The 27,432-nt window shown below is 64.5% G+C and overlaps 6 protein-coding genes across 6 annotated transcripts; 4 read left to right on the plus strand and 2 right to left on the minus strand.

Moving 5' to 3' along the window:
* Positions 1 to 293: 293 nt before the first annotated feature.
* Positions 294 to 4,625, plus strand: DNAI2 (dynein axonemal intermediate chain 2; the record flags this gene model as incomplete). Its single annotated transcript, XM_083874721.1, has 12 exons — positions 294 to 476; positions 580 to 741; positions 812 to 930; positions 1,450 to 1,592; positions 2,156 to 2,269; positions 2,775 to 2,914; positions 3,039 to 3,161; positions 3,449 to 3,675; positions 3,839 to 3,974; positions 4,050 to 4,196; positions 4,308 to 4,505; positions 4,587 to 4,625. 12 exons carry the CDS (start codon positions 294 to 296, stop codon positions 4,623 to 4,625), a joined length of 1,731 nt encoding a protein of 576 aa, XP_083730847.1.
* A 1,519-nt stretch (positions 4,626 to 6,144) lies between these two features.
* On the minus strand, positions 6,145 to 8,988 carry BTBD17 (BTB domain containing 17; the record flags this gene model as incomplete). The annotated part of the gene is made up of 3 exons (XM_083874306.1): positions 6,145 to 7,225; positions 7,699 to 7,975; positions 8,901 to 8,988. The coding sequence occupies 3 exons, from the start codon at positions 8,986 to 8,988 to the stop codon at positions 6,145 to 6,147; spliced, it is 1,446 nt and encodes a 481-aa protein (XP_083730432.1).
* A 3,292-nt stretch (positions 8,989 to 12,280) lies between these two features.
* Positions 12,281 to 13,672, plus strand: GPR142 (G protein-coupled receptor 142; the record flags this gene model as incomplete). Its single annotated transcript, XM_083874348.1, has 2 exons — positions 12,281 to 12,404; positions 12,737 to 13,672. The coding sequence occupies 2 exons, from the start codon at positions 12,281 to 12,283 to the stop codon at positions 13,588 to 13,590; spliced, it is 978 nt and encodes a 325-aa protein (XP_083730474.1). The 3' UTR covers positions 13,591 to 13,672.
* Positions 13,673 to 15,160: 1,488 nt separating this feature from the next.
* On the plus strand, positions 15,161 to 21,510 carry GPRC5C (G protein-coupled receptor class C group 5 member C). The gene is given in 7 exon segments (XM_083874580.1): positions 15,161 to 15,215; positions 18,628 to 19,009; positions 19,012 to 19,199; positions 19,201 to 19,648; positions 20,225 to 20,319; positions 20,507 to 20,650; positions 20,796 to 21,510. Coding segments are annotated over 6 exon segments (1,281 nt in total). The 5' UTR covers positions 15,161 to 15,215; positions 18,628 to 18,636; the 3' UTR covers positions 20,829 to 21,510.
* Positions 21,511 to 22,956: 1,446 nt separating this feature from the next.
* CCDC137 (coiled-coil domain containing 137) lies at positions 22,957 to 25,121 on the minus strand. The gene is made up of 6 exons (XM_083874733.1): positions 24,750 to 25,121; positions 24,326 to 24,456; positions 23,937 to 24,150; positions 23,614 to 23,696; positions 23,414 to 23,493; positions 22,957 to 23,291 (listed from the first exon to the last, which is right to left on the minus strand). Exons 1-6 carry the CDS (start codon positions 25,088 to 25,090, stop codon positions 23,100 to 23,102), a joined length of 1,041 nt encoding a protein of 346 aa, XP_083730859.1. The 5' UTR covers positions 25,091 to 25,121; the 3' UTR covers positions 22,957 to 23,099.
* Positions 25,122 to 25,239: 118 nt separating this feature from the next.
* On the plus strand, positions 25,240 to 27,087 carry OXLD1 (oxidoreductase like domain containing 1). The gene is made up of 2 exons (XM_083874734.1): positions 25,240 to 25,295; positions 25,897 to 27,087. Exons 1-2 carry the CDS (start codon positions 25,251 to 25,253, stop codon positions 26,260 to 26,262), a joined length of 411 nt encoding a protein of 136 aa, XP_083730860.1. The 5' UTR covers positions 25,240 to 25,250; the 3' UTR covers positions 26,263 to 27,087.
* Positions 27,088 to 27,432: the final 345 nt, after the last annotated feature.

Consider the following 27,432-nt stretch of genomic DNA (forward strand, 5'->3'; position numbering starts at 1 on the left):
GGTCTGCCTGAGGCTCCCATTCTTTTTTCAGCCCCTTTATCCTTGAAACCCTCACTCCTTCCTGAGATCCTCACTCTCTTCCAGATCCATCTCTCCATCCCTGAAACCCCCTTTATTTTTGGGACCCTCTCAGAGGCTCCCGCTCTCTTTTGGATCTCTCTCTTCCTCTCTGAAGCCTCTACTCACTTTTAACCTTCCCCAACCCGCTCCATCCCTCCTGGAGCTCTCCATCCCTGAGTCCTCCACTCCTTTTCGGGTCTCCCTTTTCAGAGTCCCCATCCCCTGCCAGCACCATGGACATCAGGTGGGAATACGTGCGGAAGCGCAGCGAGTTCGGGCGGCCCTGCAACTTCTCCGACTTCCCAGCCGAGGTCACGGCCGACATCCCGCCCGACCCCAGCCTGGCCGATGACTTCATCCCCCAGGACCCCGTGGACTTTGCCGTGCAGGAGGGTCCTCTCATGTCCTTGCATGAGGTACGGGGTCACTCCCTCCCCAGGGACATCCCGAGGGGACAAGGTGTGTCAGAGCCACTCTGTGGGCTCAGTGTCTCTGTCCCCTCAATGTCCCCACGGCCAGGTGAACACAGAGAGGGTGGAGGTGGCCAACCGGGGTGTGAACCACGTGGAAGGAGGGTGGCCCAAGCACGTGGACCCCAGGAACTCGGAGCTGACCACCCGTTACCGCGAGGAGGTGGAGAGGGAGGAGGTTTACACCAAGACTGTCCAGCGCCTGGGCTCTGTAAGACCCTGCCCTGATCCCCCCCAGACCCCCAGAGCCCCCCAGAGATACAGCCGTGCTGTCCCTGCAGCTGGTGGAGCACTACATCAGGCAGAACAACACCATCGACATCTACGAGGAATATTTTGAGGAAGAGGAGGAAGATGAGGTGGAGGAGCATCCCTCAGCCAAAATCGTCAATGTCTTCAGGTAGCACAGCTCAGGGGGGCTCGCCAGAGGTCAAACCACCTTCATAGGAAGCAGGAAAACTTTAGGAGTTAAATCCCAGTGGGTTTGGGATGGTCCTGGTGCAGTTTGTGGGTGGAGAGACCTGCTGAACCCTCCCTGCTCCATCACTCCATCCCTGCCCCTCGCCCTGCCCGGGTGATTTGGGGATGGGAACCAGGGTCAGTCTCAGCTCTGAGCACCTCCTGAAGGTCCTTTTGAATTTCCCTTCTTATTTTTGGTGCCTCAAAGGTTAATTTCCACATCAGGGGTCGTTTAGGAGTCAGATCCAGTAAGATAATTGGATTTTTAGAAAGGTATGACCGGAAAGGCGATGAAATCATCAACTCTTCTCCCCTCACCCAAACCCCCTAGGACAATCATTTCCTGCACTCAAGGCTCGAGGGCTGCAGAGTGGTTTCCTTTTGAATTCCCACAATTCCCTCTGGGGGCTGTTCAGGGGTTTACAAACTGACCTGTCTTGGCTGATGTGTCACCCCAAAGCGACCCCAACAAGGTCACCAGGATGTGCACACACCTCTCCTGGCACCCCGACGGCAACAGGGCACTGGCCGTGGCTTATTGCAGCCTGGACTTCCAGGACAGCAGGAAGGACATGAGCATTGATTCCTACGTCTGGGATCTGGGTAAGGGCAAGGGCAAACCCACCAGGAGATAAAGGAAGAGAAATTGGGGGGAATTTGAGGGAATTTGTGTCTCAGAGAGAGGGATAAAGCCTTGCAGCACCCCTGGGAGGGTGGGTGGGGGTGCCTCCTGCTTTGCCCAACAGCAGTGCAGAAACAGGGAGAAATGGGAGCTGGAAGGTGGAAATAACCACTAAAATCCCATTCCATGGCTCCAGAGCCATGACAGGCAGCAGAGCCTGGAGACTCGGATGAGGTTCTTGTGTTGATGTGGTTCAGTTGGTAATGAAGGAAGAAAGAGTCAGCAGGAGGCCAGAGTGAGACTTGCCCTGATCTGCCCAAGCCTGGCTCGCACCTGATGTATTTTGGAGTGAAAAGGACAAAGAAGAGGGGTGGGGATGCAGATTTGTGTACTGGGGGTCTGTCCCCAGGCCAGCCCCCAGTGACATGGGCACCTCATCCTGCACAGCTGTGTCAGGGAACAGGGTGGGGGCAGCAGGGTGGGCTGGGGGCTGCTTTTAGGGGGCTGCCTTCACCCTTTGCTCTTCACTCATCCCTCCTGGCAGGAAAACCCTACACCCCAGAGCTCACCCTCAAACCCTCGTCCCCTCTGGTGACCCTGGAGTACAGTTCCAAGGACTGGTATCACATGCTGGGAGGCTGCTACAACGGGCAGATAGGTGAGGGGGGTTCATTCTGCTCCTGCACTGCTGCACTCCCAGGATCAGTGAGAAGGGAGAAGCCCTGGGATGTGCCTGTGCACAGGTGTGTGCTCACCTGAGGGAGGGGTGGACACCATGCCAAGGAGCCTTTCACAACAGAGGGATGGATGGATGGATGGATGGATGGATGGATGGATGGATGGATGGATGGATGATGGAGGGATGGATGGATGGATGGATGGGTGGATGGATGGATGGATGGATGGATGGGTGGATGGATGGATGGATGGATGGATGGATGGATGGATGGATGGATGGATGGATGGATGATGGAGGGATGGATGGATGGAGGGATGGATGGATGGATGGATAAGCAGGATGGGTGTTGTGCTGTTGCCTCTCCCACCACTCTGGACAATCTCTGGAAAGCACTGGGTGAGGTTTCCTCCCTCTTCCAGCTTGGACAGTGGGGGAAATATGACAAGGAAAGGAGCTGGGCAAGAGCTTTTCTTTTCCTTCCCAGTGTATTGGGACACCAGGAAAGGGGGGCTGCCCACGGAGATGACCCCTGTGGAGGTCAGCCACAGGGACCCCGTGTACGGAGCGTGCTGGCTGCCCTCCCGCACGGGCACCGAGTGCTTGTCAGGCTCCACCGACGGCCAGGTGAGGGGCTGGAACGGAGCAACGAGCCTGGGGGTCCTGAAAGAGCTTCCTGTGCCTGCTCTGCCCCTCAGCAGCACTGGATCCATGTCCCCCAGGCTGTCCCCACAGCCCCTTGTCCCCGCAGATCCTGTGGTGGGACATTCGCAAGCTGTCACAGCCCAGTGAGAGGCTGATCCTGGACATCACCCGGGAAGATCAGCTGAAGAAGGCTCTGGGTGTGATCTCCCTGGACTTTGTGTCCACCATGGTGAGTGTCCCTGTGCCCCACATCCCGACCTGGGCAGGAGGGGGAGCCCAGCCGGGCACAGGGCAGTGTCTGGTCACCCCTGTGGGCACAGCCTAAAGCCAGATGCCCTCAGAAGAACTGGGGGTTGGTGTGCTCCAAAAACACAGGGTGCCGCTGGTATTTCAGTCCCTAAACCCTCCAGTGGTGGTGGGTCCCAGGGTTCTGGCTGCAGCAGGATCCCCCACTGCCCCCCACACCGTGGAGTCTCCACCCTGCTGACAACTGCACCCTCCTGCTCCCACCCCCAGCCCACCAAGTTCCTGGTGGGCACAGAGCAGGGCGTCATCGTCTCCTGCAATCGTGACGCCAAGACACCTCCTGAGAAAATCGCTAACATCTTCAGAAGCCACCTTGGGGCTGTCTACACCGTGGCCAGGAACCCCTTCTTCCCCAAAATCTTCCTGTCAGTCGGTGACTGGACTGCTCGCATCTGGACAGAGGAGCTCATGGATTCATCCTCAATTATGGGGACCAAGTAGGTGTGAGGGGGCATTTACTGGGCCAGAAATCATCCCCAGGGTGGCAGAGCATGCTCAGGGGTGAGTGGAAGTGGAGTCTGCTCTGCTCTGAGTGCTGGGATGGGCTGGTCAGTGAGGCAGGGCAGTGCCAGCATGGCTGAGAGGTGGCTCTGCTTGAAGGAACCACTCTGCCTACCTGATGGACGCGTGCTGGAGCCCCGTGAAGCCGGCCGTGTTCTTCACTGTCAGGTCGGATGGGAGGCTGGACATCTGGGACTTCCTCTACCACCAGAAGGAACCTTCCCTCGCCTTCAAGGTGGGTCCCCAGCACCTCTGGGACCCTCACATCACCCCAGGGCTGTGTCACCACCCATCTGTGCCCTGTCCCCAGGTGTCCAACGACCCCCTGCTCAGCGTGCGCTCGCAGGACAACGGGCAAATCATTGGCTGTGGCACCAAGATGGGCAACGTGTCCCTCGTCAAGATCTCCCCAGGGCTCTACACCCTCCGGAAGAACGAGAAGACCCTGACCTCCACAGTATGTGCCAGGCCCCACCCGAGCCCCACGCTCTGCCTGCAGCCCTGAGCTGTCCCCAGACACATCACAGGGTCCCCTCCCCGAGCCCCTCAGCCCCACATCTGCCCCCAGATGTTCGAGCGGGAGACGAGGCGGGAGAAGGTCCTGGCGGAGAAGTTTCGGGAGCGGCAGCTGCGGGAGCAGGAGAGGCTGCGGGCCCGGCCGGAGGAGAAGGAGAACCCAGAGGAGGTGTTCAAGCAGGCCAAAGCTGATTTCTTCTCCAACATCAAGGAGGAGCAGCGCAGGAGGGGCATGGATATCCCCGAAGAGGTAACGGGGACAGGGCAGTCTGGCCACCCATGGCTGGGACCCCACCAAGAGCAGGGGACAGGGTGAACCTCTCTCTTTCAGGATGAAGAGAGCACAGCAGCTGCAGTGTCAGAAAGCTAGGAGGAAGAGTAGGAGGATGCCAAGGTCAGTGTGCTCCAGCTGCACCTTCCTTTCCCCTCCATGCCAGAGCTGCCACGGGGATGAGGCCACTGTCCCCAAGCCAGGCAGTTCTCCTGGGCTCTCTGTCCTCCTGGGCTCTCTGCCCTCCTGGGGTGGCAAGTGGGGGACCCTGCACAGCCCCCTGACCCCACAGCTGCTCCCTGGCCTTTGCATCCTGATTTTCTTTGGTGTGAATAAACCGGTGCTTTCCACATCACATTTCCTCTTTTGTCACAGCAGGGTCAAACAGAGGGTGGGAAAGTCAAGTCCTCCTGCTCCTCCTTTCCTTTCCTTGACCCAGGACACTCAAAGCCAGTGGCTGAGCACAGCCAAGCACCCGTGGCATCACAGGGTGTCCCTCAGTGTCCCCAGCCCGTGGAGCAGGGCACAGCAGGGTGGCTGGTGGCAGCAGGGGGGGCCCAGTCCCCTCTGGGCTGTTCACAGCTGGAGAGTCCCCAGGGGAGCAGCCCCCGGGGCTGGGTTATCAATGCTGGGTAAACACAGCCCTGCTGATAGAGCCGGCAGCCACCCCGACTCCTCACCCCCCTTAATTAATCATTAACGAGCTGCCAGCAGCACTGTCACAGCGATGGGGACATCACACAGGTGATGGCTCTCTGTGGGCTGAGGGAGAGCCCCCCAACAGGACCCTTCCCCAGCTCTGCTCAGGGGCTGAACCCACCCGTGGGTGAGCGATGCCAGGACAGGGTTCAGGGGCCATCACCCCCCTACAGCCCTGGGGACACAGCTCTGGGAGTGCTGCTGTGTCCCTTCCCCAGGCACTGGGGGCCTGTCTGTGATTCTCCTGAGTGCCTGTGCAGCACCCTGTGCCAGCCCTGCCAGGGCCAGCTCTCCTCGTGCCAAACCCATCCCAAGCAGGGACCCCATCCGTGCCTGGATGAGTGTTTTCCATCCCAGGAGTTCCATTAGAAGGAGCTGGGCCGGGGAGCAGTGTCACCCCAAAGATCCCCCACACGTCCCACACTCATTTTCTGCTTTATTAGGAAAGGGGTGGGGATACCTGGACAGGGATGGGGCAGCTGCCACCACCAGTGGGGATGGTGCCCCCCACCTCTCCTCCACTGGAGGAGGCTGATGGGCTCCTCACCCCCAGACTGGGCCAGCTCCATTTGCTCCTGAGCTGGACCCAGCTGCCCACACAGAGGGACCGCGGGGCTGCCTCACGGGAAGGATGGGCTGTCCCTGTCCCCATCCCCACACCCACTGGGGTCTGTGATGTGCCCAGGGGCTGCACATTTCACCTCCTGCAACCCCAACATGGGTCTGGGGTGCTCCCAGCACCCTCCATCCCCAGGGACATTGATGGGGACGGGATGTGGCAGGGAAACACTCAGGGAGGGGTGGGCAGTGCAGAGCACAGTCCTGGAGCCCCCCAGCGAGGGGACCCCCATCTACCTACGGGGCCAAACGTTCCCCCCACAGCACTGGGGCCGGCACGGCAGGACCCATCTGTGCCTCGTTACTTCTTCACCTTGATCAGGGAGTGGTAGACGGGCTTGATGATGATGTGGAGGTGCAGGGAGTTGTCGATGAGGTACTCGGAGGTGCGTTTCTGCAGGTCGGCGTGCGCCAGGAAATCAGCTGCCTCATCTGAACTCTGGTGGAAGCTGTAGGCGTGCTTGACCAGCACTCGGCCCTGCTGCCTCACGCCCACCAGCACGGTCTTCTGGAAGCTGACACCGGCAAAGTCGGGGCTGCTCATGGCCGGGGTGATGACGAGGCGCGGGCGCCCGTCCTCGATGCGCACGGGCTGGATGGCACCCGCCACCGAGTCCGAGTACACGGGGCGCAGGCTGACGGGCAGCCAGCGCGGCGAGAACAGCACGTTCCAGGTCACCCTCTTGCCGGCGTCGTGGCTGCTGGGCCCCAGCTGGGTCTGGAAGCTGGTGCTGCGGTCATCGCGCGCTGGGTTGGTGATGACCCACTGGGAGCCCCAGCTGGGCGCGAGGTAGTTGCGGGGCAGGAACATGCTGCAGTTGACGTCGAAGTACTTGGCGAAGTGGAGCGGGGAGGCGGCGTGGAACTGGAAGGCCTGGAAGAGCAGGTCCTGCACCGCGGCGCGGTGCCGCGCCAGCACCGCCGACTGCGCCTGCAGCCGGAACAGCTGGCTGGGCGCGATCATGGGGTAGCGGATGGAGCGCAGCACCCGCTCGGCCACGGGCGCCTCGGGCTGCCGGCGGCTCAGCCAGCCCTCCACGGCGGTGTAGAGCTCCAGCTCACTGTGCAGCACCAGGTCGGAGCGCTCCAGCAGCAGCAGCAGCAGCTCCACGCTGACCGAGCCCCACTCGGCGCTGCCCAGCACGGCCGACAGGTTCCAGGCCAGGAACTGGAGGCAGCTCTCCTGCAGCACCGCATCCCCAACGCGCACGGCGTAGTGGTACCAGCCCACCACGTGGCCCTGGCTGGACTCGCTGGCCAGGTGGGTCCTCATGTACTCGGCCACGCCGCGCTGCAGCCCCCAGACACGGTACTTGCTGGCCAGCTGGTGCATGGGGATGGCCTGGTGCAGCAGGATGGAGACCCCCCCGCAGTACAGGTACCTGGGGGAGAGAGTGGGGTGGTGACACTGGGGACATCCATCCTGGCAGGTCAGTTCCCGGAGGAGCAGCCTCTGCCTTTGGGTTGCTTTCCTCTGAGTATTCCCACCCCATGGAGATCCCAGGGGAGCATCTTCCCTCTGGGTGTGCCCATCCCATGCAATCTCCATGGTCCCTAGGGGAGCATCTTCCTTCCCTGGCTGCATCCCATGAAGTCCATCCTATCCACCTTCTTTGGCTGCATCCCACAAGTACATCCATCCCACAGGATCTCCATGGTCACCAGGGAGCATCCTCCCTCCTGGGCTGCATCCCTCCCAAAACGAACATCCCACGAGGTCCCTGTGGTTCCCGAGGGAACATCCCCCTTCCTTGGCTGCCTCTCTCTGGGCATCCCCATCCTCTGGATCTCCCCGTGGCTCCCAGGAGAGCTGCACCCTCCTGACCTCCCCATCCCTCGGGGGGTCCCCACGCACCTGATGAACTTCTCAAAGAGTGCGGCGGTCTCGGGCGGCTCGTACAGGGTCACGACGCTCTGGTTGCGCAGGAGGCTCTCGAAGACCTCGCTCTGGAGGCTCAGCAGCAGCTGGTGAGTGTGGAACACCTTGGGCTCGTCGGAGGTGGCCGAGCGGACCCGCAGCACCGAGTCGCTGCCGTTGCCGTTCTGCAGCAGCTCCTGCAGCCGCTGCAGCAGCGTCAGCGAGTGGTTGATGGTGGCCGCCGTGGAGTCCCCGCTAAAGTCGGCTTTTTGGGCTGTAGGGAGAAGGGATAGTCCCAGAGCTGTACCTCAGTCCCAGGCACTGAGGTAGGGTAGGGTTATTAGGGGGCTGTGTACCTCCTGCCTTCACTCTCCCAGTGCCAAAGGGCCGCTGGTGTGCCAAGGAACAAAGGACATGGGGACGTTTGTGTCCCTGAGAGCCAAAAAACTGCCTTTCTGCAGCAGAAGGGCTGAGACCACCATGTCCCAGGCTGGGGTGTGCTGGGAAATGGCCGGGTGCCGGCGGCACTGGCGCTCAGCCCGGTTTGCCTGTCCTGATCCCGTCCCCGCTGTGGGCACAGGGAGCCCTGGGCATTGCCCTGATCCCTCATCCCGGATGGATACATGGGGGGACAGAGAGCCCGTGGGTGTGGAGAGCCAGGAATGGGGTCCCGAGCAGCCTGGGGACACCAGCTGCCCTGGTGCCCGTTCTGGGATCCCAACAGGGAGTGAAGAGGGATCTGGGAATGTGGAACAGGGATCTCCATGCTCCTGTAGGCACTGGGATCCTTCCTCTCCTCTTCTCCCTGCTGTCACCACTCCCACCCGCTCCTCGGACCATCCTTCCCCCAGGAAGAATTTTGCCCCATCTGTCTCAAATCCATCTTGCCTCTCAAATCCCATCTTGCCGACGGATTACCCTTTCCAGGGCCGGCTTAGGGCCGGCTGAGCGGGGATGGGGAAGGGGAGCAGAGCAGGCACCCTGTACCCTACCGGCCTTCTCTATCCCCTTCCCCGGCCACCAGCGAGCACAACCCAACTCTGAGAGCTCAACACATCCAGGAGCCGCTTCCATCCCTCCCGGCACCTCGACGGCAGCCGCAGAGCCGCGCTCAGCTCTCCGGCACCCGACGAGGGCAGCGTTACCCGCGCCTCGGGGACCCCTCCGCGCCTTTTCCCCCCAGCCAGGACCGCCCTTACCGGCTTGCACGGTGAGGAGGAGGAGGAGGAAGGCGGCGGCACAGCCCCAGCTGCGGCGGGTGGCCCCGGGCCGGCTCAGCCTGGCCATGGCCGTGGCAGGCGCATCTGCCGGGTGCGGCACACGCTGCGCGCCCGGGGTTTATGTAGGCCACGCGCCCTCCCGGCCCCGGAGCCCGCATCGATTGGTGGAAACTGGGACCGGCTGTTACCACGGGAACGGCTTCCAACCTCCCTGCATCCCACCCTGAGCCCCCAGCCCCAGCCCCGCACCCCGGGGTGCTGTGAGCAGCGGGGACATCGCGGTGCGGCACCTGCTGCTGCTGCTGCTGCCACCGTCCCCGGAGCCCCACGCGGGGCCGCGGCCCTTTGTGCCGGGGGCTTTGCATTCAGGGCACAGCTCGGTGGCCTCCCGCTCCCCCCCGGCTCATGGGTATTCATGCCGGCAGCAGCCCATCACCATGGCATCCGCGCTGCCGGCAGGAACTGCCTGCCCTTTTCCCAGCCTTTGCAGCCAAAGAGGCCTCCCTGGCCCCCCGCCCGCCCTGACGCCTCTTGGGGGGCTTCACCGTGGGGCTGGGGCACCCCCAAAGCCGCAGAGCCACAGGCCGGGGTGGTGCTGGTAGGGACAGCGAGGTGTCAGTGGAGAGGTGCCAACCCCGCCTTGGCTGCGGCCTCGGGAGCACCCTGGGGTGGGGACCCAGGAGCCCAGGACACGTCCCGCAGAGGAGGCAGCACAGCTGGCGGGGGCACAGCAGCCCCTTGCCCACCGCTGAGGATCCTCCTCCTCCTGCACAGCCCTTTGAACACGGGCTTAGACGCGCTTTCCAGATGTTGAGCGTGGGCAGATGTTGCAGCAGCTGCCAAGGGGGTGGGATCGCCATCTGTCCCTGACCCAGAGACTGAGGACAGGACACGGATCATCCCCAAGACGCGCTGCTGGGGGTCCCTGGGCAGGTGGGCAATGCTCAAACCCTGTGCCCCAACTGGACAGGGACCCCCAAAATCCTGGTGCCAGCAGAACCCCCAGCCCGGGAGGGTGTCCCTGCACTGTGGGGGCTCAGGGGACAGGGCCCCCGCCCGGGAACAGCCGGTTCACGGCTCAGCACCTCCTCCGACGCCTCATTTCACCACCTTCCTGCTAAACAACAGCTTGTGGAGCGTGTGCCGGGCAGCAGTGCCAGGGCATCCCCCCGAGGGCTGGGGGGGCTCTGGAGACACGGAGATGGACCCCGGCACCAGCAGGGGACATCAGCCCCCTCCCTGTGCTGCTGGGGAAACTGAGGCACGGTGTCCTGGCACTTGGGAACAGCCAGGGCAGAGCCCAGCAGGGACACACAGGCAGCGCACAGGGATTCACACTCGTGTGCACAACCACAGGCTGTCCCCGCTCCTCGGGGTCCCCAGGGGTCACCCAGCTGCCCACTCGCCCCAGGGAACTGCTCCGGGGAGGGGACGAGCTCTGTCACTCGGAGCTCCCCAGGTGAGCCCAGGTGACGTCCCTGTGCCCCGCCAGCCCAGCCCGCGGCTCTGCCCACGGCGCTCTCCCTCCGCCCCGTGCCCCGCGCCCCGGGAGGCTGTGCCGTGCTGCGGGGACAGCGACACTGCCGGGGACACGGACAGCAGTGAGGACACGGACACTGCCGGGACACAGACAGCGGTATGTCCTCCGGGAACACCGAGACCAGGGAAGGTGGCACTGCACCCCCGGCGGTGGGAGTCTCCTTGGGCAGGGAGGGCAAAGGGGGGCCCAGAGAGAAACCCCTGACCTCCTCCCCGACCTCCTCCCCAGCAACACAAAGGGGATGGGGCAGGGAAAGGGTTAAGGCGATCGCGCCGCGGCTGCAGCCGATCGATGCCCCAGTTCGGCGGGGGACGTGCATGGAGCGCACCTCCTGCTGATGAACCGGAGCTAATTTGCAGTTAATTGGCGCCCTTCTGTTCCCCCGTCCTCCCCCGTCTTTTCCCTCGGGCTGTGCTCAGGGTCTTGCTTGGGAGTTTCAGGGTCGGGGAGGTGGGACCCCCGGGATCCCACACACACCTCGGGCACTTCTGGGGGAGCAGATCCGTCACTGGGGGTCCTGACGGTCCCTCCAACCGCGGCCCCGAAGCCATCGAGTATCTGCGGGGTCTGGGACAAGGGGAATTTGGGGTGCCCCTGGGGCCAGGGTCAGACTGGGAGCAGCGTGGTGCTCCGTACCCCTTAACTGAGCTCGGGACCCCCCTTTTCACCCCGCAGCCCCCGATCCCAGGACCCATCGCACCCCACAACCCCCGATCCCAGGACCCCCCATCATCCCTCACCCTCCCCCGGCACTGGGACCTGGGGTGGCGGTCCCTTAGGAGATGCAAATTTTGGGGGGCGGGATTCTGACCAATCAGAACGCAGCGCTCAGCTCTGGCCCCACCACTCCCGGGGAGCCCCTCTCCGATTGGGTGGAGCTGGCTGCTCTGAGCCAATAGGAGCGCAGGGCTCGGGAGGGGGTGGAGCCGCCGTGGTTTATGAATGGGCGAGGGCAGCGCGGGCACCATCCGGGCGTGGGGAGTGGGCAGAGGGATGGGGCTGGGATGGGGCTGGGAGGGGGCAGATAAGGGGCACAGACAGGGCAGGGATGGGGCAGATAAGGGGCACAGACAGGGCAGGGATGGGGCAGATAAGGGGCACAGACAGGGCAGGGAAGGGGCAGATAAGGGGCACAGACAGGGCAGGGATTGGGCAGGGATGGGGCAGATAGGGGTAGGGATCAGGGCAGGGATCAGGGCAGGGATCGCCGCACAGATAGGGATGCGGATACGGATGAGGATCCGGATCCGGGCGGGGATGCGGGCAGCGCCGTGGGCAGGGCCCTTGCCAGGCTCCGCTGCCTCAGCCTGAGGAGCTGGAAAAGGACCCAGTTGGCCATCCCGCATTTGGCACCACTGAGACCCCCCCCCATGGGCACCTCTGGGTCCTCTCTGCCACCGCTGGGAGCCGTCTGGTGGCGCCCAGCCCGGGCTGGGGGCCAGAGCCTCCCTCTGCTGGCAGCTGCCCAAGAACATGGTGTTTTAATCCGGTTTTCTACAAAAACGGGCCTGAGGGATAAAGAAGGAGCAGCTCTGGTAGCGGAGGCTCTGCTGGGACATGCACGGGGTGCTTGGGGTGCATTGTCTCCCATGGGTGCAGCAGCCCCAGGTCTGCCTGTGGTGTTTTGGGCCTGCCCACTGTCCATGGATGCTACAGGACAAGGGAGCTGGGATCCAGCCAAAGTGGGGACACCCAGGTGACAGCCCCTGTCCCCAGGCCCCCAGTGGCATGTCGTGGCTGACCTCCTGCCCGGGTACCATCAGGACCCTCATCCCCCTGATGCTCCCTGTCTCTCCTCACAGCTGATCCATGGTGGAAGATGATGGTCCCAGTGCCCAACAGCACGTGGGCACAGCCAGAGCCAGAGCTGGAGAGGTCACCCTGCCTGGTCGGTGTCGTCCCCATCGTGTATTACAGCCTCCTGCTGGGGCTGGGGCTGCCAGGTGAGGGGGCTGAGGGGGCTGGAAAGAAAAGTTCTCAGCATTGGGGGCCTCACCTGCTTCCCCCCAGGCTCGGACCTGACCCCAGTGCCCGGCTGTGCTGCCCGGCCCCGGGGCAGGTGCCGCCGCCGCGGGGACAGATGGTATTTGCATTGCTTGGGCTGGCACACGGAAGAGATTAATCAGCCCAGCAAATCCCCACAGCCCTGGGATATTTATAGCTCTCCGCAGCTGGAGCCTGGGCACCCCCAGGGTGTGGGTACTGCAGGGGAGGGGGGGCTGTGAGCCCCCAGGTCTCACCTCCACTCATCTCTCCCCTCCCTCTCTCCCTCCAGTGAACATCCTGACTGCCGTGACCCTTTCCCGCCTGGCCACCAGGACCAAGAAATCCTCCTACTGGTACCTGCTGGCGCTGACCACCTCCGACATCCTCACCCAGGTCTTCATCATCTTCGTGGGCTTCATCCTGCAGACGGCCATCCTGGCTCGGGCTGTGCCCAGCGCCTTCATCCACACCGTCAACGTGCTGGAGTTCACGGCCAACCACGCCTCCACCTGGGTGACCGTGCTGCTGACCGTGGACCGCTACGTGGCCCTGTGCCACCCGCTGCGCTACCGCGCCGTGTCCTACCCGCGCCGCACCCGCAGGATCATCGCGGCCGTCTTCGCCGCGGCGCTGGCCACCGGCATCCCCTTCTACTGGTGGCTGGACGTGTGGCGTGACGCCGAGCCGCCCACGGCGCTGGACACGGCGCTCAAGTGGCTGCACTGCGTCACCGTCTACTTCCTGCCCTGCAGCATCTTCTTGGCCACCAATTCCATCATCATCCGCAAGCTGAAGCGGAGGAGGCGGGCGGGGGGCGGCAAGACCACGGCGCTGCTGTTGGCCGTCACCACCGTCTTCGTGGTGCTCTGGGCTCCCCGCACCGTGGTGATGATGTGCCACCTCTACGTGGCCTCGGTCAGGAGGGACTGGAGAGTGCACCTGGCGTTGGATGTTGCCAATATGGTGGCCATGCTCAACACCTCCCTCAATTTCTTCCTGTACTGTTTTGTCAGCCAGACCTTCCGGCGCGCGGTGGCCGAGGTGCTGCGGGGACAGCCCCGGCAAGGCTCTCAACGTGGCAGTGGTCACTTCCCACCCCCAGCCCTGAAACCGCTGAAACTGCTGGGCAACACCGAGCTCTGAGCCAGGGCAGTGCAGTGCTGGTGCCCACCCAGCCCCACGCACTGCACCAGGGACACCCCACCCTCCACAGAGCCAGGGTTAATGCTGGTGGAGGTGGCAGGGAGAGGTGGATGTGCCTGAACACTCATTTGGGGATGTTGTGCCTGCCTGGGATGGGCAGCTTAGTCCTTCCCATGCTCAGCCCCTTGGGCAACCCTGGAACTCATCCAGGGAACTCATCCAGGGAACTCATCCAGGGAACTCATCCAGGACGTGCCCCAGCTCAGCGGCACTGAGGGTCTTGGGGCTGCCCGTGGTGAGGGGTGGAGGGCACGAGTGAGCTCCTGCGAGCCCTGACAAGGACCTGGTGCCCTCTGGGTGCCACCCCATAAACTGCAGTGCTGAGACCAAAACTCTGCCTGGGTCGGGCTCCCTGTGGGCAGCTGGAAAGGAGGGACCCTCCACCAGCATCTGCCCTGCCCTGCCCTGCTCCCAGCAGGGAGCACCCACAGGCTCTGCTGTCCCCAGCAGTGGGGTCTGGACACACGGTAAGATCACAGCTCCTGGTCCTCACCCAATAATCCCCCTGAGAGCAGCCAGGCAATGTCCCCTGCATCGGGTGAAGCCTTCCCAGTTACACCAGCCCCAAACTGGTGTGTGACACTGGAGGAGCGGCCGTGCGGTGTCAGCCTGTCCCCAGCAGCCAGCAGAGGGCAGGGATGGGACACCGCGGGGCTGGCACTGCCGGGACAGGGAGCCGGCACCCCCAGCCCCCCAAACCAGCCCTGCCGCCGCCCTAATTCCCCGTAAGATCCTTAGTGTAATCCCCCAAAACCGCCCAGCCTTTCCGCTCGCATTCCCGAGACGGGGCAGGACAGACCCAGGGGGTGCCCGGGGGGGGGTCAGAGACTCATCTGGCTCCTGGCAGGGCGCAGAGACACCCCAAAACCCCACCAGACTCCCTGCCCACCCCCGAGCACTGACTGTGCCCGCACTGAGGCGGGATGGGGAGCAGCCTTTGCCCCCAGGGTGTGGGGCTGACCCACCCACAGACCCACTCGGGTCACTCTCTGCCGTGGACAGACCCCAGCAGGGATGGGATGTCCCCACACCCCAGAGCGGCTCCCCGCCGGGGGACAGGGTTAAAGCCCCAGCCGGTGGCGCGGGAGGCACCTGGGAGGTTCTCGCTCCATTAATTCTGGCACGTGAGGAGAGCAGGACCGGGAAGGGATTAGTTATTAACCCGAGCGGGCAGGGGCTGAGGGGCCGCCCGCCGGGGGGCTCGGCTGCCTGGGGAAGCCTCGGTGGGAGCTCTGAGATCGCCACCGTCCCCCCCGCCCGCCCCCCGCGATCACCACCGGCCCCTCTGTGCCAACCGGTGCGTGTTTACTTGGCAAAGGAGGTGGAAATGTGCTGACGGGGCTCCGCTGGGAACGGCTCCGAGCCCCAGCCGGAGCTGCGGGAGCCTCTGGGAGGGCAGCGGGGACCCCCCGGCTCCAGCTCCGGCTCTGTCCTTGCCGAGGGGAGCCGGGCTCAGCCACCCGTGCCACCGTGCCACAGTGCCACAGTGCCAGCCGTGCCACCCGTGCCACCCGTGCCACAGTGCCACAGTGCCAGCCGCCCGTCCCTGCGGCTCCCGAGGAAAGGTAAGCCTGGAAAAAATGCGCCCGGCGTGCTGATGTTTTCGGATAGAGCCTGGCCGGGGTCCAGGTGGCGGTGCTGAGAGACATCTCAGCCCCTCAGTGCGGCCTCTGTGCTGGAAGGACCAGTTCTGCCCAGTTTCACCGCTGGGATGGGGGGTCTGAGCCCACCCAGAGCGCCCCGAGCTCGGATGGGAGGGAGGTCAGAGCCGGGGATCCACCGGGCCGAGAGGAAACCGAGGGCAGAAGGTGGTGGGCATCACCCCCAGTGACCCCACAGCCCGCCGGGGTCTTTCTGTAGGAGCTATAAAAACGCCGGGAGCAAACAACGGGGGCTGGAAAGGCGGGCAGGGAATTCCCCATGGGAAAGGGGAGAGGAAAACCCCCACAGGGGTGGAGGATGAGGGTCTCCGTGGGAAAGACCCGCCGTGGGGGGGACTGGGGGGCTCCCGTGGGAAGGGGATGAGGAAATCACCCACCGAGGGGAGGGACAAGGAAAGCAGACTCTGTGCGGCCCCGGGGCAGCCTCGGCGGGACGGGCTCCTCCCGGTGGCCCCACCGGGGGTCACGGGGGTCCCGTGCTGAGTCAGCAGCCGGGAAAGCCTCCGGCGGAAGGAAAGAGCCGGTGGAGAGGCCGGGCCGCGCTGTGGGGGCGGCAGGAGAAGCGGCACCCGAGGCTCAGCCTTTCCCGGACAGCGGGGGCTGCCCAAGCCCGGAGCCGGAGCTCCAAACCCCTGGGGAAACTGAGGCACGGGGGGCGCTGAGAGCCCCTCGCCTGAGCTGATGATCCAACGGGATGATCCAGCCCCAGACACCATCCCGGAGCCGAATGATCCTTAGGAGGGGGGCGGGAGGGTGGCGGTGGCGCAGCTCCGAGCCGGGACACACCGTCCTGTCCTTTCCTTGTGCCAGGGGTGCCGCCGGTGCCGGTGGGAGCCGGTCCTGCCACGGAAAGCTCTTCCTTTCTCCCCGGATTGTTTTCATCCCGGCCTGGAGCGGGGTAGGCCCCGCCGGAGGCGCATTGAACTTTCCTCTGCATCCTTCACCCTCTTGCTTCACCCTCCCGAAATAGCAGCGCCTGCCTGGAAACCTCTCCCAGGGCTGGCGGGGCCCCCGGGGTGCCCCAAACCTCCCAGGGCTTTTCCCCATCCCCAGGGATGGATGTGGAGTGTTCATCCCAACTCCAGAGCCGCGGTCACTCCATCAGGACAGGGACCACCAAACCCTGTCAGTGCCCCGGGCTGGGGCTGCCCTGGTCCCCAGCCCTCTGCAGAAAGGGCTTTTCTGGGGTTTTCTGGGGTTTTCTGGGGTTTTCTGGGCCCTGCTGCCCTGCCAAGGCTTTATCCATCAGCTGACATTCCTCCGGGAGGCCCCTCCAGGCCGGTGTATCCTCACCGGGGCCGCCTCTCCCGCCTCTCACCCCGGAGCCCACCGGGGAGGGAAGGTCCCTTGTGGGTGACACAGACCCCGCTCCTCCCCCCCCTTGTCCCCTGAGGGTCTTTCCTGACGTGCAGAGCTCAGCGGGGCCAGGCTGAGACCCCCAGACTCATCACACCGATGGCCAGGTGGGCTACCCCTGCTCCATTCCCAGCCCAGGCTCTGCCATCCCTGCCCCAGGGCAGCCCCCAGCTCTGTCCCTTGTCCCCTGAGAGTCTTTCCTGGAGAGACAAAGCCAGGCTGAGACCTCCAGACTCATCACACCGATGGCCAGGTGGGCTCCCCCCGGCTTCACTCCCAACCCAGGTTCTGACCCCCTCAACCCCATCCCTGCCCTGGGGCAGCCCCTGAGAGTCCCCTTGTCCCCTGAGAGTCTTTCCTGGGGTGACAAACCCAGGCTGAGACCCCCAGACTCATCACACTGATGGCTGAGACCCCCAGACTCATCACACCCATGACCCGGTGGGCTCCCCCCTGTTTGCCCCCCTCCAGTGGGGGTTTTTCCCCCACCACCTCCAGCCCCCTCTGCGCCCCTCCCGGTGCCGGACCCCGGTGCCCCCTCCCGGTGCAGGACCCCGGTGCCCCCTCCCGGTGCGGCGGGGCAGGTCCCGGCCGGCCCCGATGGCGCTCCCGGGGCTGAGCCGCACCTCGGGGAGGGGCCGGGCCGGGCCAGGCAGGCGCACGGTGCGGCGGCACCGGGGCTGGCTCAGCTCAGCTCGGCTCGGCTCGGCTCGGCTCGGCTCGGCTCGGCACAGGGGGAGCGGAGCGCCGGGCACCGGGGGCTGCGGCCGGTGAGCGGGGCGGGGAACGGGGGGGCACCGGCAACGCCGACGGGAAGAGACCGGGACTAAGAGCCGTCCGCCCCCGCAGCTCCTCCGGCCGGAGGGTTGGGGGCGGCTCCGGAGTTTCGGGGCCAGGACCCGCCGGGAAACGCCGGGAAACGCCGGGACGGTGCGGGAGGAGCGGGCAGGGGAGCGGGACCGGGCCGGGGGAGCGGGGAAAAGCCAACGGGAGATGCGAGGGACCGGGAGGGGTTGCGGGAGGAGCAGAACTGGGGACGCGGGGCCACGGGGGAAATCGGGCGGAGGGCGCGGAGATACCGGGCTGGAGGTGGGGAGAAAACCGGGCTGGGGGATCCGGTAGGAACCGGGGGCGGCAGAGCTCCTGGAAGCCGCGGGCACAGGGACTCTGTCCCAGCGCGGTGCTGGGGGTTCCTGTCCCCATCCCGGGCCTGGGGGTTCCTGTCCCCATCCCAGGCCTGGGGGGTGCCTGGTTTGGGGTGCCCCTCGGGGGACTGGAGGTGCCAACCCTCCCGGTTTCCTCCCCCAGCAGTGAGGCTGCAGATTCCTCACTGGCTCCTCTCCCCCGTGCCCGCCATGGGGTGGCAGGAATGGGGTGGCAAACGGTGGGGACACGGCCTGGGACTCTGTGCCGTGCCGTGCTGTGCCAGGCTGTGGCTGCCTACGTGCCAGCAGCCTGGACATGCGACCTGCACTGGGCAGGTGCCCAAAGCCAGAGGGAAGTGGGATGGGAGGAATGGAAAGAGGAACATGGTGGCACGCAGGGACAAGGCAAGGGGACAGCCCTGTCCCCCGGTGTCACCTCTGCCATCTGGTGTGGGCCCACGTTTGGTGTTCCTGGCTGTCAGGCACGGGGCTGCTCCTGAGACTGGAGGAGGGATCAGGACAGCCCCAGAGAATTCCCATGCTGGGAGGGATCATATGGGGCACAGAGGGGCTGAGCCCCTCCTCAGCTGTCACCAACCTCCAGACAAGGTGTCTATGGGGGACATGTGGCTGTCTGATCCCATCTGGAGCTCCCTGTCCATGCAGAGTGAGCTCAGCTGTGCCAGCAGGGCAGAGCTCCCCAGGACCCCACTGCTCCATGGGATGCTCAGTGGGGACCACAGGCAGGGATGCTCCAAGCCGGGAGCTGATCCCCATCCCCAGTCCCTGAGCCCTGACCCCGCTGTGTCCCACAGGGTCCCTGGATGCCACGGTGCAGGATGGGCACCACGGCCGTGCTGCTGGCCCTGCTCCCCACGGCCACCGCGCAGTCCACGCCGCCCCCGGGCTGCAGCCAGGACCTCTCCTCCCTCTACTACAACCTCTGTGACCTCTCGGCGGGCTGGGGCATCGGCGTGGAAGCAGTGGCCAGCCTCGGCGTGGTGACAACCTTTGTGCTCACCATCGTGCTGGTGGCCAGCCTGCCCTTCGTGCAGGACCACCAGAAGAAGAGCCTGGTGGCCACGCAAGTCTTCTTCCTCCTGGGCACCTTCGGGCTCTTCTGCCTGACCTTTGACTTCATCGTGGGGCCGGATTTCTCCACCTGCACCTCCCGCCGCTTCCTCTTCGGGGTCCTCTTTGGATCTGCTTCTCCTGCCTGCTGGCCCACGCCGTGGCCCTCAACTTCCTGGCGCGGCGCAACCGTGCCCCGCGGGGCTGGGTGACGCTGGCGGTGGCCCTGGCCCTGGCCTCGGTCGAGGTCATCATCAACGCCGAGTGGCTGATCATCACAGTGGGGCGGCGGGAGGGCGGCTCTGCAGACCCCTGCCAGGCTGGAGGACGCTGATTTTGTCATGGCCCTCATCTATGTCATGGCCCTGCTGGTGGCCGCTTTTGGCACGGCCTGGCCAACCCTCTGCGGCCGCTACGGCCGCTGGCGCAAGCACGGCGCCTTCATCCTGGCCACCACCGGCCTCTCGGTGGCCATCTGGCTGGCATGGACCATCATGTACCTGTACGGGAACCGGCGTGCCGGCCACAAGCCCGGCTGGGATGACCCCACACTGGCCATCGCGCTGGTCTGCAACGCCGCCGCCTTCCTGCTGCTCTACGTCATCCCCGAGGTGACACACGTCACACGGCGCAGCCCTGACCAGCCCTTTGAGGATGATGGCTACCCAACGCGTGGGGTGGGCTACGAGACCATCCTCAAGGAACAGAAGTCGCAGAGCATGTTTGTGGAGAACAAGGCCTTCTCCATGGATGAGCCGTCCTTTGGTAGGAGCTGGGGCTCGCCGGGAACCCTCTCACCCCATGGCAGGGCTGCCAGTGGGCACCATCCTCTTGGGGACCCTGGGGATGTCCCCAGCACGGATGGCAGTGGTGGCTGGATGAAGAGATGTCTGGCAGTGACCTGCCTGCCACTGGCGCCTGCTGCTGTTGTGGCTCCCGAGAACTGGCCGGGCTGGGTGTACCAGTTTGGGCTGAGCCCAGCAGCCACAGGGAGCTCCCTGCTCAGCGTGGGGTGCCCGCGGCTCCTGCCCCTCCGCCCCAGGCCCACGAGACCCTGCAATAACACAGGGTGGTGACAGTCCAATGGGTGTCATGGGTGGGGACAGCAGGTGTCTGTGCCCCATGGGGGAGGGAGGGTCCCCCCTGAGCAGCACCTGCACCCAAGAGACCCTACAATAACAAGCCGTGGCCAGGCAGCAGCGATGCCACCCCTGGGGACAGGAGTGTCCCGAGGGAAAGGCACGCAGCTGCTGAGTCAGCTCATTAAAGCTGCTAACGAGGTTCAGGGAGCCCCAGCAGGGTGGCAGTGGCTCTGTGGTGACTGTCCCCGTGTCTCAGCAGCCAAGAAGCCGGTGTCCCCATACAGTGGCTACAACGGGCAGCTGCTGACCAGCGTCTACCAGCCCACCGAGATGGCCCTGATGCACAAGGGGACGGTGAGTGTGACACCAGGGGTGGCCAAATCCTGCCAGGGGTGAAAGGCATGGGGGACATGGTGTGGGTGGGGGATTCCTGTGTGTCCTAATAGCTGCTGTAACAGGGTGGGGACTTTCCAAGCCTTCCCTGAGATGCTGTGGGGCATTCCCAGTGCTGTGACCTCCCATCCCTGTGTCTGCCCCTCAGAGCGAAGGTCCCTACGACGTGATCCTGCCCCGCGCCTCCACCAGCCCCATGCCCGGCAGCGCCAGCTCCACGCTCCGCGCCGAGGACGCCTTTGCAGCTCAGGCCCGGCATTCCAGCATCCCCAGGGACACCCGCAGCTGCCAGGTGGGTGAACGGTGCCTGCAGCGGGGGCAAAGTCCAGCCCTGCCATGGTGACGGCACTGCCGGGCACCCAGAGCTCCCCATGGTGGGTCAGGGTGCACATCCGTGGTCTCAGTGCCACCTCAATGTCACCGCGCTGTGCCCACAGGTGCAGTCCCCGTACAGCAGGAATCGATGGTGAAGCCCCCATGATGCAGCTCCCGCAGCGCCAGCACAGCCACGGCCTCTCCGTCCCACTGCCCGGGGCTCTCATCCCTCCTGACCAGTGAATCCCAGCCCGGCTGGCAGCCAGAGCTGCCTCCTGCCCGTGGGATGGCTGGACACGGCCCCAGAGCCAGCACTCCCCCCATGTCCCTGCCTCAAGGACTGGCTCCCGTGGGGACACCCCCAGCTGTGGCCTCACTGCCCTTGTGATGCACAGACCCCCCACCTTCCCCACACAAAGCTGGGGACCCCCACCCAGGGCACCCTCAGCACCGAGCCCTGGCCCCACACTGACCCCCCCAGCCCTGGGGACCCCGAGCTGAGCTGGCCCCATCCCACTGCAGGGCACAAGGGGACACAAAGCTCTGCCTCCTTCTGTGCCTCTGTTTCCCCATCCCTGTGGGTCCAGGGGATCAGTGCCTTGCTGGGGCTGGGGACAGCCCCCCACAGCTCTGGCCACCCCCTCGGTGCCTTCCCCCCTCGGGGCTCGGGGACCCCTGCAGGGAGTGGGGAGGGAGCTGGGCCCCTCGCCCTCCTTGTGGCTTTCTCTGTCAAGTTTCCTTTCCCTTTTTTTTTTCAGGTCACCCCAATAAAGGTGGTTTTTCCTATGATGCTGTCACAGGTGACCTGTGACTGGGGGGTCCCAGATGTTCCCAATCCCACTGGGCTCAGCCCCATGGCCCCATTTAGGGCAGTGACCGGGAGCATTAGGGGGGCTCCGGGCAGGTTCCTCAGCATCTCCATCCCCCAATTTGAGGCCGCTGGGCCGGGATCCCGCGGGCAGATGGGCTGCCGGGCAGGAGGTGGCACAGCACCGAGGACGTGCCAAGGTCGTGGTGGTTTTTCCCGCTCGGATCGCCTTCCCCTCCACAGCCATTCCTCCTCCTCCGGGCAGGAAGCCTGCGGCCGGCAGCGCCATGAATTATTCAGGGCTGGAATGGCTCCGTGGGGGCAGCGGGTGACCCGGCTCTCCTTGAGCCGGAGCCGGGATGGCGGGGCTGGGGCTGCCGGTGGGGAAAGTGTGCCCTGCACGGTGTCCCCGCAAGGGACACACAGCGGGAGTGTCCCCGTGTCCTGGCCATGCCTTTGGCTGGCACAAACCCACGCTCCCGGCTCTGGAGCCCAGTGTTTGCATTAGGATGTGGCCGTGCCCCCCAGGCTGTGCTGTGTCACCCGTGTTTACCTGTCACCTGTGTTTACCTGGCACCCGTGTTTACCCGTCACCCGTGTTTACCTGGCACCTGTGTTTACCTGCCACCTGTGTTTACCTGGCACCCAGTGGCAGCGGGGACATTGCCCAGCAGCGCCAGGCACTCGGTGTCACCAGGGCCACTGTCACCACAATCACAGCCTGGTACCTGCCCGTGGCACAGCGGGTGACCCCACAAAGGCACCTTTGCCAGGGACACGGCGGTGACACCCTGGGGACAGCAAAGCCGCCTGAAAAAAAATTAAAAAAAACAAGGTGTAAAGCCTGGCGGGCTGAGGCGTGGAAGGGACAGCAGAGCCGTGTCCAGCCCCTCCGGAAACGCGGGATCCCACCGGCCCCGCCAGCGGCCGCGCTCCAACAGGGAAGGCTTTGTGCCGCCGGGGCCGCGAACAGCGGCGCCTTTGTCCGGCCAGGTGAGGCAGACACGGCTGTGCCTCGCTGGGAGCAGCCCCGGAGCCTCCCCGGAGCCTCCCCGGAGCCGGGGGCTGCCCAGGGGGGTAGCAGGGAGGTGGCAGGTGGCACTGGGGATGGGGAGGGAGGTGGGGACGTGGCAGCACAGCTGGCACAGGGGTCACCATGAGCAGGGCCAGGCAGGGACACACACGGGCAGGGGTGACAAGGGCAGGGCTGTGTGCGTGGCTGCAGCTCCGGGGCACAGGCAGGGTCACCAAGAGTGACAATAAAGGCAAGTGGCACTGTGCAGGTGAGTGTTGTGGCACACTCCATGTCCCCAGTTGGGGTCTCCTCACAGCTGAGGAATGAGGCTCCTGCTCCCACCAGAGCCCTGCCAGGGCCAGCCCGTGGTGACAGTGACACACCTGGGACTCCACCTGCCAGCACAGCAGTGTCCCCAAGGAACTGGGAGCACAGACACGCTCACACCACCAGCTCCCACTGGCACTTTTTACTCCAAGCAGAGTCCGTGGCACCGCAGGGACCTCACTCCAGCGCTGAGCCAGAGTGTGGGGCTGTGGGGAAGCCCCAGGACTCAGCAGTGACACGAGCAGGTCACAATGTCCCTCTTGAGTCCCAAAATCCTCAGCCTGGACCAGCCCGGTCCCTCTCCAGCTGTTTGCGCCTCTGGATGTCCCTGTAGGCCTGGATGACTCGTGCCCTCTCCTCCTCCAGGATGCGCCGGCGAGCCATGGACATCACCGGGGACACGGGGGACACTGGGGACACCTGGCTCTGGCCTAGACGAGGCGTCAGGAGGAGCTGCTTCCGTCCAGCCTGCAGGCAGAGAGGGGACAGCTCAGGGGTGGAGGGTGAGGCTGCACCCCAAGGAGCTGTCACCGGCTCACTGAGGCCATCACTGCCCTCCCAGGGGTGGTGGCACTGTCCCCAGAGCTCACCTGCTGGGCAGGACCCTGTCCCCTGGGCCGGGAGGTGATGGTGGGGGGCTGTGTCACCACTTCTCCGAATGGCACCGTGTCTGCAAGTGGAGCCAAGTCAGTGGGAGACCCTTGGAATGCCCAGCCCAGCTCCCCCAACCCCTCCATGTGCTGCCCCCCAGGGCTGGGGGTCACCTCAGCTCCCCCCACCCCATTCCCACCTTGGAACAGGCTCTTCTCCAGCATGGCCTCCTTCTTCTCCTCCCTTTTCTTCCGAGCTTTTTCCAGCTTCCTTTTCTGAAATCTGAAGAGCCACATTACAGGAGTGGACAGGGAGCAAGGAATGAGTCCCTACCCCATGGGAGCCCCCCAAATCCCACAGCTTTTCCCTCAGAAGGGTGAGACAGGCTCGTGGCTGTTCCCTGAGATCCATCCCCATGGAAATGGGCCCCACTGCCCCCCATCCACACTCTGCAGAACTGAGCAAGGGGACAGGCCACAGGCACGGGCTGGTCCCATCCAGCCCCCACGGCCTTGCTCTCACTCTTTTTTCCTTTGGGACTTCTCTGGAGCCGTCTCCTCCTTCTCAGGCTCCCTCTGGAGCTGGTTCTCGGCGAGGAAGAGGACGTGCTGCACCTCCTGCTCCATGCGGCAGATGTAGGAACGCTCCGACTCCCCTTTGCCCCTCCGGAACTTGGGCACAGGGACATCCCCTGGAGCCTTGGGGCCCTTGGACTTCTGCTGCTGCTTCTTCTCCTCTAGGAGAGACAGGTGACATTTCTGCAGCGGTGACACCACAGGGGTCCCTCCAGCTGGCAGAGCACAGGTGGGACATCACCAGAGGGAGGAGGATGTCCCATGGCAGGATCCAGCCATGCCACGGGCTCCTGGGCCAAGCTTTGGCCACCTGCTCGGGCCACCTGGGTGTCCCACCTGTCCCCTTCTTCTTCTTCCCTGGGTCTGGGCACTTCAGGGCCTGGCGGCTCCTCATCAGCTCCCGCAGGCGGAACGGGATCTCCTGCTCGTCAGGGTGCTTGGGCTTCATGTTGTCCTTCTTCTCTGTCCTGGGGAAAGTGAGAACAGTCAGGGGGATCCAGGGAGGGACCAGCACCGGGAGGCTGGGACAGCGGGACATGGACAGGACGGGACACCGGGACACAGGCACTGGGATCCAGGTACAGAAGGATGCTGCGATTTCAGCACGGCGGGAAACTGAGACTCGGGCATGGCAGGACACCGGGAGACACCGGGACCCGGGCACAGGCAGAGATCAGGACACAGACGCCGAGAACGAGACCCCGTGTGGGTGCAGGTCCCAAACCAGGAGAGACCCCGATTGAACCCCGCGGGCACTGACCTTCTGCGCAGCGGGACGCCCGGTCCATGTTCCGATCTCGGGCCCGCTTTCTGTCCCGGTCCCGCTTTCTGTCCCGGTCCCGCTTTCTGTCCCTGTCCTGGTCCCGGTCCCCGGCCCTGTTTCGGTCCCTGTCCTGGTTTCGGTCCTGATCCCGGTCTCTGTCCCTGTTTCTGTCCCAATCCCGGTCTCTGTCCCTGTTTCTGTCCCTGTCCTGGTTTCGGTCCCTGTCCCGGTCTCTGTCCCTGTTTTGGCCCCGATCCCGGCCTCTGTCGCCCTCCCCGGGCCGGTTTCTGTCCCCGTCCCGGTCCCGGTGCCCGGGCCATGGTTCCGCCACTCCTCATGTGCCCGTTCCGCCGCCACTTCCGACTTTCTGGCCCCGCCCCTTGATGCTTATTGGTCCCACCTGCCCCGCCGCGCCCGCCTTGCTGGGCACGCCGCGTTACCATTGGCTGGCAGAGTTGTCACTCTTTTATAGGGGCGGGGCCAGGGCTGTGCGGCCGGATGCTGCTGCGGGGGGCGCGGGGGCTGTTGGGGGCGCGCCGGGGGGTGAGCGGGGACAGCGGGGACAGCGGGGGCGACAACGGGGGGACACGGGGGGCTGGGGACTGGGGGGGACACGGGGGAGTCCTCGGGAAGGGCAATGAGGTGCTGGGAGTGAGGACAGGGGGATAAAGGGGGTACTGGGGGGTCATGGAGGGCACTGGGGTTGGCGGGGGAAAGGGGGGCCTGGGGAGTGTGGGGGACGTGAGGGGACATGGAGGGGATGGGGACTGAGGGGAGCGGGGATGGGGCTGAGGGGAGCGGGGATGGGGCTGAGGGGAGCGGGGATGGGTTTGGGATGGGGCTGAGGGGAGTGAGGATGTGTTGGGGATGGGGCTGGGGGGACCAAGGGGAGTGGGAATGTGTTGGGGATGGGGCTGAGGGGGGCACTAGGGATTGCAGGGAATAGAGTTGGGAATGGGGCTGAGGGAGGCACTAGGGATTGCAGGGAATGGGGTGGCGAATAGGCAGGAATTGGGGGTGCAGGAAGGGGGATTTGGCAGTGCTGAGGGGTGACAGTGATGGGCAGGGGGCTACACTGGGAGCAGGGAGTTCCTGTGTCTGAGTTTAGGGTGCAGCATCCCCGACTGGTCTGTGTTCCCTGCAGCCCCCAAACAGCCCTGGAGGGACCCTGTGCCCCCACCCCACCAACACCTGCAGCCCCCGGGAGCGCTCGGACAGCTCAGCAAAGACCGGTGGCCCCTCGGACACTGCAGGAAGGGACAGCAGCACAGCCACCCCTCTTGGTGACACTGGGGACCCTCCTGCAGCCCCCCCAATGCCCCCCCCGCCCACCCACTGCTGCGGCACTGGCTGCCCCAACTGTGTCTGGCTGGGCTACGTGGAGGAGCTGCTGGAGCGGCACCGGGACGGCGGGGCACAGGCCTTGGCCGCCGTGGAGCAGCTCGTGGAGGATGAAAACATCAAAATGATCCTCAGGATGGAGATCAGGCTGCGTGCCAAGAAGGAATGAGCTTCTCCCTGGTCTCCCAGATTGGTGGGGGACAGCAGGATCTGGATTTGGGTTATTTGTGGTGTTTATTGTGTGCTGAGCACGGGATCCTGGGGGTGTCACACGAGGTTGGGTCACCTCCTGTCTCACAGGGAGCTGCCCTTGGGGACAGGTGGGAGCTCAGGCATGTCCTGAGCCCTGGATTTCCCGGGAGCTGGATGCTGTGCTCTCCTCAGCGTGGCAAATCCCTGCCAAGGGCAGGCTGGGCCAGCCTCCTCCTGTGCTCCCAGCCGGAATTTAAGCACCTTGGGGGGATTTTCAGCACCTTGAGCATGCCCTGGTGATGGGGAGGGCTGGGGGGCTGTGCCACACCCCTCCCCACTGGCAGCACAAAGCCTCTTAGGGGCCTGTCCGTGGGGAGTGCTCAGGGGGCAGCGTGTGGCACTGGGCACGTGGGAAGCTGCAGCCTCCTGTCAAGGACACTGTCCCTGGTGTCACATCCTGCCTGGCTGCTCTCCAAGGTGCCTTTTGTGCTTCCATCTTAAATCCCCTTAAAATTGTCCCAAACCCCCCTCCTCAATCCTGGGGGCTCACAGCCATTGAGACCCCACAGACCCCCCACATCATCATGGGACAAGGTCCCCAAGAAATCACCAAGCCCTCGAGTGTCACTCATTAGGGTGACATTAATGAACCCCAATTAACAGCCGGGCTCTGCTCTCTGCCAGGGAAGTAGGTGGTTCTCCATGGAAAACACTCCTGGATCCCTTTAATCCTATTTGTTGGAGCCCAACTAATTGCAATTAGTGGCAGGGGCTGAAGTTCAATTAAAGTGTGCCGAGATTATTCTGTTTTTAATTGCTTTAGTGCTGGATTAGGGGAAGCTTTGGAGTGACACCAGCCGTGGGCAGGGGCTGCCTGACCCTCTCTGGTCAGGACCAGGACCCCCCCCAGGCTGGGATGGAGGCTGGAATGGGGGTCCCATCACTCCCTCTGGGCTCAGGGGACATTGGGGGAATCTCTTTGGGAATGGGGATCCCCCAGGAGAGGAGGTAGGATTCCCCCCACGTGAGATCCTCTGCCCACCCAGCACGGTCAGGGCTAATCCTGACACCTCCTCCCCACCAGAGCAGGGGAAGGACACTGGATTACCCCTGGGGAAAGAAGGGAGGGAAATAATCCTATTACCCC

The sequence above is a fragment of the Zosterops lateralis genome, assembly GCF_965231275.1.
Source record: "Zosterops lateralis genome assembly, chromosome: 18".
In the NCBI taxonomy this organism is placed as follows: Eukaryota; Metazoa; Chordata; class Aves; order Passeriformes; family Zosteropidae; genus Zosterops; species Zosterops lateralis.